General features: G+C 54.5%; 5 protein-coding genes across 5 annotated transcripts in view; 1 reads left to right on the top strand and 4 right to left on the bottom strand.

The window, feature by feature from the left end:
• Positions 1-917, bottom strand: part of VDBG_05445 (conserved hypothetical protein) — a gene marked incomplete at both ends in the record, with an annotated part of 1,404 nt that extends 487 nt beyond the window's left edge. Inside the window, 4 exons of the mRNA XM_003004286.1 lie at positions 78-478; positions 558-653; positions 708-766; positions 876-917. Coding sequence (XP_003004332.1) covers positions 78-478; positions 558-653; positions 708-766; positions 876-917 — 598 coding nt within the window. The remainder of the gene's footprint in view (positions 1-77; positions 479-557; positions 654-707; positions 767-875) is intronic.
• A 1,989-nt stretch (positions 918-2,906) lies between these two features.
• VDBG_05444 (anaphase-promoting complex subunit 10) lies at positions 2,907-4,575 on the bottom strand (the record flags this gene model as incomplete). The annotated part of the gene is made up of 3 exons (XM_003004285.1): positions 2,907-3,462; positions 3,514-3,919; positions 4,380-4,575. The coding sequence occupies 3 exons, from the start codon at positions 4,573-4,575 to the stop codon at positions 2,907-2,909; spliced, it is 1,158 nt and encodes a 385-aa protein (XP_003004331.1).
• Positions 4,576-5,071: 496 nt separating this feature from the next.
• VDBG_05443 (nucleolar protein NOP58) lies at positions 5,072-7,289 on the bottom strand (the record flags this gene model as incomplete). The annotated part of the gene is made up of 5 exons (XM_003004284.1): positions 5,072-5,284; positions 5,320-5,338; positions 5,476-6,915; positions 7,029-7,118; positions 7,171-7,289. The coding sequence occupies 5 exons, from the start codon at positions 7,203-7,205 to the stop codon at positions 5,072-5,074; spliced, it is 1,797 nt and encodes a 598-aa protein (XP_003004330.1).
• Positions 7,290-7,578: 289 nt separating this feature from the next.
• The window catches only part of VDBG_05442 (vacuolar ATP synthase subunit d), a gene marked incomplete at both ends in the record, with an annotated part of 2,088 nt that continues 399 nt past the window's right edge, over positions 7,579-9,267 (top strand). The window contains 4 exons of the mRNA XM_003004283.1: positions 7,579-7,710; positions 7,762-7,850; positions 7,900-8,792; positions 8,846-9,267. Of these exons, the coding sequence (XP_003004329.1) occupies positions 7,679-7,710; positions 7,762-7,850; positions 7,900-8,792; positions 8,846-8,929 (1,098 nt within the window). The remainder of the gene's footprint in view (positions 7,711-7,761; positions 7,851-7,899; positions 8,793-8,845) is intronic.
• The window catches only part of VDBG_05441 (conserved hypothetical protein), a gene marked incomplete at both ends in the record, with an annotated part of 1,113 nt that continues 850 nt past the window's right edge, over positions 9,005-9,267 (bottom strand). Inside the window, 2 exons of the mRNA XM_003004282.1 lie at positions 9,005-9,059; positions 9,129-9,242. Of these exons, the coding sequence (XP_003004328.1) occupies positions 9,005-9,059; positions 9,129-9,242 (169 nt within the window). The remainder of the gene's footprint in view (positions 9,060-9,128; positions 9,243-9,267) is intronic.

The raw sequence follows: 9,267 nt of genomic DNA, 5'->3' as shown, positions 1-9,267 counted from the left end.
TTTCCGTACGCGTAGTGAGCTCGATCTCGACGTTCTCGACCCAGCACCCGGGGCACAGTGGGTGAAGACTGACGTACAGCTTGGCCAGTCATCGATGCCGCCGTAAAGGTGGCGTGCGTGAATGTAGGAGAAGTGGTTCACGGGAAATGTCCAGTCTAGCTGCGCGTCATCAATCTCGAACTTGCAATTTGGCGGGAGCCAACTAGGCTGGACAGCCGAGATGTCGGTGCCGAGCACCTTGGCAGAAGGAAACTCGTCAGCCATGTCGATGGCCCAGATTCCTGTGCCTGTGCCAATATCAAGAATTCTTTGAGGATTGTTTCCAATGGGGGCGTTGTAAAGCTTGTTGTCCATCAAGAGCAACATGTATTGGTGGCTGTTGTGGTTAGCGAGTGCTTTTTGATTATTCATGGGTAGGTTATGCAGGGTGTCATACGCAAGGTCGAACCCCTCAATGTGTTTCTCGTCAGTTGGTGCCCTAAGGACGAGGAGTAAGTTTTCTTGAACCATGAATCACGCACAAACTTGCATTCATGCCAAGCCATAAGAAAACTTACCAGTAGTCGGTCGTTTTCGACGACTGAAAATGGCGGCCGTTGATGTTACGATATTCGAGAATGCTAGACCGCAGGGATGCTGTGGATTCGCGTAGGCTGAACGATAGCATGAGTATCAATTCTCAGCTCTGAATATCTTCAGCTGCTGACCTCTCGACATCAGCGGATGAGTCGTTGTCGTTCTCCAGGTTTCCCACGACATCAGGATCCTGACGGCGGCAGTTAGCATTGACTCTCTTGCCACTTCCAAGTTCTCTCTTTGGATCTGGGAAATCGATCGCAGGGTACAAGAAGACCTCGTCGAGCGACGGAACATACCGCTGCAATGGAAGGTTGTTGGCTCTGCTGTTGTGAAGACATGGCAACCCGTGGGAACTTCCTGGCAGTAATGGCGTATACGATTTTGGCACAGGTATTCAGGGGAATTCCAAAAAGAAGCTTGATTAGTTGATTTTTGACAGATGTATGAGAGGGGAGAATCACGACCACCCTTTGTGGGGAGAGGAGGGGTCATGCAAGGCGAGGAGAGTACATCGCATTCTTCAACCGGGGGCAGGGACGATCATCTTGACTCCGTCGCCTGCATCTATGTGTCCAATTGAACAAGGCAGGTCCTGCATGTCGGCCAAGACTCCACTGTCCGTTGGCAGTGCTTCTACCTATGTGACTTTTAGGGTAGCATTAAGCCGGCAGCCTCGGCAAACTTCGTTGTTGGCTAGTTCTTGAGATGTGAGTGTACCTGGGTCTGCCAGGACGAAAAAAGAAGTCCATCGCATTGGTGTTGATGAATACAAATGTGATGAAGACAAACGAGGTACGCTAACACGACATAGCCCCCGTTCCCCCCTAGTCCTCAGGACACCCGATCCCCATGTCTGATGGTCAAGTTATTGTTCCCTCGAAAGTGAATGGATTTGATCAGTCACAACGACTACAGGATGCCCAGCTTGGCGTTAGCGGTACTGTGGACATTGTCCTGGTCTGGCTTCTAGCTCTCTGAACTTCGCCAAACCATTTCCGGCATCGTCATTAGCTCTCCGAAGCCTGACGATGCTGATCCATTTCACCGAGTGTAGTAGTGAACGTATCCTCTCGTGTTGCCCCGGTGAAGAATGCACCTTGCGTTTTCATGCGCTTCCGGCTCTCCGCAGGATATACAATATGTTGGATGCGTTCTGCGCCGTGCGCGACAGTTCTCGCAGTAGTTACGTTTTCGACTTTCCAGGGTGTGGGAGTGAATTCTTCTTTTGCCGCAGTTTCCGCACCAAGTTGCCATGGCTGTTGTGTCTGGTCATATGGAGTTGGGACGGTTATGTCGGCGTGGCTGAAGTGAACTGCTCAGCTCTGTCACGTCAAGCAAGTCCGGACAAAGTAGGTTTCTGGCGCATGGACACAGAACTACAATGCTCATGGAAATCCCGGGGATATTGTGTTAAGTAGTCGTGGTAGCGGCCAGTGAGCCTGCAAGATCTCGCAGCCCGTCACAATCCTCATCTCGAGCTCACATCAGGCTGGAGGGCTCCAAGGCTCGACTCCCCAAAATCGACGTGTGACCTCAGGCCATCGTCCAGATGATCGAAGTGAGATCGAGGCTGTACGTAGGCGACGCTAAACTTGGCTTAGCTCACAGAGCCTCGTCCTGCAACCCCAACATTGAGTTGCCCATGCCCGACGCCTCTCTCTGCGGCGTAGCAATGCAGGGCACCAAATTACTTGATTGATCCCTCCCTGTAGACAAACTGTATTTCGTGACTGCGAATGGAAGTGCCTCACACCCCGAGGCGAGGAAATTCTTAGGACATGGGTTATGTTGACACAGCCTTAGAATTCAGAAGGCCTCCAATACGACGCTTGCAACATACCTAGAAAGCTGCACACGTTGCGATGACTACATCTTGCAAACTGAAGGGCCTCGTTGCGAGATATCCGACACGCACATCAGTAGGCTTGCAACCCCAATCTCGAAATGGAGTCAGCTTTTACAGATCGCCATGTACGCTGAGCTGTTGGTGCACGTTGTGAGCCCAAGTTGTTTGACCCATGGCACTGAAGCAGATCAAGCTGGAACTTTGGCGTCTGCCACAGCCTTGCTTCATGTCTCGTGCCACAGGTCTGGGGGCGCTCAAGTGGTAAACGCATCATGTTGGCTGCAATATGTGTGCCTGAGCCATCTCACTCGCCTGAATTTGGTAGGTAATCGTGTCAATATTCATTGCTGAGGCATTCGCCCTGTTCACCCCATAGTCGATCCCTATCGACCACAACTATACCATACATTGAATTTGCTCATCATGTCGTATTTCGGTCGGCTGGAGTATCTGAAAGAGGCGGGAGGACGCTCCAGCTGGCTCATCGGATTTCAGGCTCCTTCATAAAGTCTGGTTCGCTCATGCCCCCCTCGTTCGGGTCCCAGCGCTTCGCCCGCAGCCGCCTCTCCAGTCGGCGGATCCTTTGATCCGAGTCCTCTTCGACAAACTCTTCGTCTTCACCGCGCAGCGCCGTCTTGTCGATCATCTCAACCATTTCCGCCATGGGATTGCTGCCCGCCTCCACCGAGGCGCGGGCGTCCGTGTCGGCAGCGTAGATCTTAATGCCGCGCAGATGCGTGTCCTTGCCGTTCTGGTGGTTCTCCAGAATCTGCATCTGAAACACATAGCAGGCGAGGGTGTTGCCGTCTGGCCCTCCACCCGTGCCCGCGATGGGAACCTGCTGCCATCCAGAGGGCGTCGTGAGCTCCATGACGGCGAACTCGATGAGGTTGTTCTCGCTCGTGCCAGATTTGAAAAGAATCTTGGTCGGCGTGTAGGATTCGTCGGCCTGGTAGTCGACGTAGAAGCGGATGTCGCGAATGCCAACGCGCTTGACGAAATAGACAGTCATCCTATGAGGCTGGGGTCCGTCGGATCTGAAATGGTAAGCTACTGTTAAATGCCTGCAATACAGTGGTGCAACATACTGCCAGTACTCGTCCGTATCATCGCTGCGCATCTCATCCACTCCATTTCCCGGCTTGTGGCTGCTCACAGTGAACTTACCCAAATTGGAGATCTCTTTCAGGCCCATGGCGCTTGGGTCAAAGGGCATCGCCATATCGCCTTCTTGATCGTCTTCTTCTATTTGATCCTCAATCTGCTCGTCGACCGGGCCTTCCGTGTACTCCTCATGATCATCAAAGTGATCATCACCGTCTTCCTCAGGGCTAGTGAAATCGTCAGCCTCCGCCGGTGTCTCCGCCGGTGAGCGAGCCGCTGGATGCCTCAGGTCAGGCGTCTCCATGGCGGCGTGTCTTAAGTTGGGCTGTACCGAAGGGCTTTCGTCGTCCCTGTCGAAGCCTTGCTGCGGCGTATGAGTCGTTGGCGTCCCTGGAATGGTGCCAGAGTGGCTTGATCAGCATCCTGGAGAAATGACCTGGCGAAAAGCAGATGAGCCGAGCAAAGAATAAAAGCGTGCAGGTGCTTAGAGAGTACGCTCAAAGAGTTGAGCCCACCTATGAGCCACGTAAATGAATGCAGGACAGGAACCTGGGGAATCTTTTTAAGGTAGGTAGGCAGGGGATTGAATACTACTTCTATTTGCGTCTGAGCGTGGTTGAAAGCCACCCAGGACTAGGGCTTTGGGAAGATGAAGGTCTGCCAACAAGTCGAGACTCTAGCGTGCATGATGAAAGAAGTTGGCTCGATGTGAAGACCCCCGACGAAAGTGATAGATGTAGTTTATGGCAAGGCCGAAGGTGTTAGATGGGAGCGAGGTTGAAATTCTTGCAGCCCTTTCCTCCAGATCCAAATTTTCGTCTGACACAACAAATGGAAATGAATGACCTACCCCTGGAATTGGATGGCGACCTTCGCTCCGTATAGTAGTTCATCAATAACCTCTGGGCCGCATGCACCTGCTGATCTGACACAGAGCTCGGCGGGAGTTGGTGGTCCGGCGTGCTGTGGACTTCTGGTGTCCTTGCTGGTCCAGAATTTTGAGCAACGCGGCGTGCCCGCCTCGAGCCGCGAAGGAGTCCCTCCATCTGCCTTGACGCGTGCTGACCAGCGCGTTGGCAACGTGATGGGTTTCGATGCGATATGAGATCGGCAAGAGGACGACGTGATGGTGAAGAAGCGCGGCGTCACGTGCTGTTGTTCACACTACCAGGAGGCACGCAGGTCATTTCATGAGCCCCGGTTTTAGCACGGCCACCAGTGCCATCAGCACACGGCGCTTACAGAGGCGATGCGTCACGACCAGCACAATATTCTAGAAAACTGAGCTTGAATTCCACGCAAACTTGTAAATGAATAGGAGGCTACGTTGTGCTCCGTCAAGGTGGCCTTTCAGGACGTCACAAATGAGTGCATACTCGAGTGTAAAATGCTTTTCTTGATTTCCAGCATTGAGAGACATGCAACCGTTTAGACCAACCTTTTCCCCCCAAGGGTCCCGCCAATAACGCCGGCCAAATAGCAAACAACCAAGATCGAGGTATCATACAGCAAGAGGAGACATGTACAGGACACATGGGACGCTTAGGCACCCAGCGACTGGCGCTTCTTCTTCTGCTTCTTCTCCTTCTTCGGCGTCGCCTCCTCGGCGTCCTCGTGTTTCCTCTTCTTCTTGCCCTCGGCATCAGACTTGGAGGGGGTCTCGTCGGCCTTCTCCTCAGCCTTGCGGAGCTTCTTCAGCTCCTTCTTGCTGAACACGACTGGCTGGCCGTCGGGGCCGAGCTCGACATCACCGCGCTCGAACTTGCGCTTGAACTTGGTGACGCTGATACCGGCAGCCGCGGCGTGACGCTCGTAATCAGCCTCGGTGAGCTTGGCAGGAGTGGTCTCGACAACGACCTTGGTGGTGGTGACCTTGACAGGGGTAGCAGCGGCACGCTTGGCGTCCTGCTCGGCCTTCTTAACCCTCCTCTCCTCGCGCTCCTTACGACGGGCCTTCTGGGCCTTGACGCTCGGCCTTGTCGGAAGGCTTCTCGCCATCCGTGTCGTCCGAGACGGAACCAATGCTGGGAGAGCCAGAGGCATCCTCCATGTCGTCGTCCGAGTCCTCGGCCTCGCTGTCGGCATCCTTCATCTCGACCTCCTGGATCAGAGCCTTCTTGGCCTTCTTGGCCTTCTTGTCGGCCTTGCCGTTAACCTCGGCACCGTCGACACCATCAGCGTCGGCGTTGTACTTCCTGACCTCGTTCAGGGTGAACTGAGCAGGGGCAGTGAGCGAGCCATCGGGGGCAATGTTGGCGCCCTTGGGCAGAGGAGGCTTGCCCTCGAGCTTGCGGAGTAGGTTCTCGAGCTTGATGCGGCTGGTGAGACCGAGCATGCCCCTCTCCTCCTCATCGGCATCTTCGCCATCAAAGTCGGCCAGGGCATCGACACGGAGGCCAAGGGCCGTCTTGGCAGCGAGCGAACGGGCGATCTTGCCCTTGTTCTTGCCAGTAGCCTGACCAACGAGAGAAGAATGGTAGATGATACCGTACTTGGGCGTGTCGTGCTTGGTCTTGAGCGCGCGGAACAGAGCCTTCTCGGCACCGTAGATCTGGATAGTGGAACTAGGCGCCTTGGCAAGGCTGAGAATGGAACCAGCGTGGGCGATGAGGCGGGCACCGACGAGAGTGCCGACGAGTGCCGTCAGGTTGGGGGCAAGAGCGCGCATGCGAGTCTCGAGGTACGAGGACAGCTGAGTACGATACTCAGAGTACGAGATGACCTGGCGGGCAAGGAGCTGGATGTTCTCGAGATCGTCGGGCGTGATTTCGGTACCCATGCTGATCTCGGCAGCGGTCTTGACGGGGGTCTCGAGCTCCTCAGGGAGGATGTCGGAAAGGTCGGCATCGGCGAGGTTCTCGCGCATGCCGACGAGGTCGACAAGACGGGCGTAGGCAAGGTTATCGTTGAGGATCTTGGCCAGCTCAGGGAAGTGCCAGCCATACCACTCCTTGGTTCGCATGGCGTAGACGTTGAGCTCCTTGTCGAGATCATCGAGAAGCTTGATGGCCTGGACGACCATGGCATCGACCTTGTCGGCGGAGAACTTGAGCTTGTGGCGAGAGATGGAGTGGGAAAGACCCAGAGCCATGCGGTCGACAGTTTCATCGGCGAGACCGGGAATCAGGGAAGAAAGGTTCTCGCGAACGGCACGGAAAAGGTCCAATGTGGCAGCGTCGGAAACCGCCTTGATGTCGAGGTCGGGAAGCTTGCCAATGGCAGCACCCAGCTTGACATCGGCGACGGCCAGCGAAGCCTTCTTCTCGTCCTTGATCTCGTTGAGAAGATTGGCAAGCATCGGGGGAACGCGACCCTCGCGGAGTCCGCTGGCTTCCTCGACGGCAATGGCGGAGCTGTCGAACTTGACAAAAGACTTGAGCTTGAGCCTGATTTCAGTCAGTACATGTTGTCTTGACACGCACGCGACCCTTGGACCACACCGCACAATTGCGGTCTTCAATCCAAATCCGCCGCCGCCGTCGAACTCCGAGCCACTCACATGTCATTGATCTGCTCGGAAGAGGTAGGACCGGAAGTAAGCTCCTCGCGCTTCAGGAGCTTCTTGTCGGCAGCCTTGAACAGGCCGTAGCTATGCAGACGTTAGTGACCACGCATCCAGCTAGATGTTGGGTGAAACGCACCCCGCAGGCGTCTCAGCGAGAACGAAGAGGGACATGATGACTGTTGCAGAGTCCGATACTCTTTCGACACAGTCTGTGGGTGGGATCCTCCGCTCTTCTCACGAATGTTGCTTGTCGTGGGAAGGAGATCGCTTGCAGCGGATTGTGGTGGTTGGAAATTTTTCAAGGTCGAGCTCCTCCAATTTTTTTTTTGCTTTCTGCAGCCTTTGCTCCAGCCCCACACCCAATTGGAAAACGAGTGGAGACGCAAGGTCGAATGCAGAACGGTGACCGTATAAACCATTCTTCCGACATAGCTGAACTCGCCTGGAACAGTGGAGCTATATGACATGGTCCGTGCCACGCCATGCCTCGCAGCCTGCGATCCAGTGATGAGGGAACTTGGTCGCCTGGAAGCTTTGCTGGTGCAGGTTCAACAGCATCATCGCATCTCCTCGGCGAAATTCCGACCTTCGAACTTCCAAGTACTTCATTTTCGCCTACTCACTGTCTGTCAGTCTGCTTCGCAATGGAGGGGCTTCTGTTCAACGTGAACAACGGGTAGTACCTAGCCGATGCAGCGTTCATCGTCCGTCCAGCTAACTTTCGTAGCTACATCGAGGGCATCGTTCGTGGATACAGGAACGGTCTACTCACAGGATCCAACTACTCCAACCTGACACAATGCGAGACGATTGATGGTGCGCACAGCCCCTCTGTATTAATGGGAATACTTCTAAGACCAGTCAGATCTCAAGCTTCAGCTTGGCCCTGCCTACGGCGACTTCCTAGGCAACCTCCCTCCAAACCCCTCGACTTCGGCCCTCGCATCCAAGACGACAGATAAGCTCGTGTCCGAGTTCCGCTATGTGCGCGCCAATGCTGTCGGCGCACTTGCGCAGTTCATGGACTATGTCACCTACGGCTACATGATCGACAATGTTGCCCTTCTCATTACCGGCACTCTGCACGAGCGCGATACCCGTGAGCTGCTAGAACGCTGTCACCCCCTCGGGTGGTTCGAGACGATGCCAGTCCTCTGCGTTGCAACCAACATTGAGGAGCTCTACAACAGTGTTTTGATTGAGACCCCCCTCGCTGCCTACTTCAAGGGCAGTCTGAGCCACCAGGACCTTGACGAGCTCAATATTGAGATTGTTCGCAACACCTTGTACAAGAACTACCTCGAGGACTTCTATAATTTCATCAACAGCCATCCCGAGATGAGCAATACGCCAACGTCGGAGGTCATGTCAGAGATCCTTGAGTTCGAAGCTGATCGTCGTGCCATAAACATTACCCTCAACTCCTTCGGTACTGAGCTGTCTAAGGCTGATCGTAAGAAGCTCTACCCCAGCTTTGGCAGACTCTATCCCGAAGGCACCTTGATGCTCTCGAGGGCGGATGATTTTGAGGGCGTGCGTCTGGCGGTGGACGGCCAGTCAGACTACAAAAGCTTCTTCGACGCCGCCGGCCTTGGCGGAGGTGCATCAGGGCCCGGCAACATGGGTGGCGGCGCAAGTGGCGATGGCAAGAGCTTGGAGGACATGTTTTACCACAAGGAGATGCAAATCTCCAAGAATGCTTTCACGAGGCAGTTTTCGTTTGCCATTGTGTACGCCTGGGTGAGACTCAGGGAACAGGTAAGCAGAACCACTATGGTTGACTGTGCAGTCAACGGCTAACACCTGGATAGGAAATCCGGAACATCACCTGGATTGCAGAGTGTATTGCCCAGAACCAGAAGGACCGAATTGGCAACTACATTAGCGTGTTCTGATCTAAATGTCTTGTTTTTCTCCCCAACTTCCTGTAGAATACCAACCACCATCCCGCAATCCCTCCAGCGGGGTCATCACGGCGCAAGGAGGCACCTAAGGTTAATGACGCGCAAAAGACCGGCATCGTTTCTGATCAGTATACATAGTGTACATAGTGGACAATGACGAGTCTACACATCTCTAAAACTACAGTCTTACAGGCTGATCTGCTCCTTCCACGTAGCCGGAGAGAGTCCCAACGTCGCCAGGAGGTTGGTCCACCTCTCGCTGCCCCTCTCCTTCTTCTCCATGTACCTCAGGAGTCTCTGCCGCCTGTGGCACAGTAGCCGCAGGTGAA

Source organism: Verticillium alfalfae, genomic scaffold (genome assembly GCF_000150825.1).
Source record: "Verticillium alfalfae VaMs.102 supercont1.6 genomic scaffold, whole genome shotgun sequence".
NCBI classification, from domain to species: domain Eukaryota; kingdom Fungi; phylum Ascomycota; class Sordariomycetes; order Glomerellales; family Plectosphaerellaceae; genus Verticillium; species Verticillium alfalfae.
The sequence above is the reverse complement of the archived record's forward strand: the minus strand, read 5'-3'. Positions and strand labels throughout refer to the sequence as shown.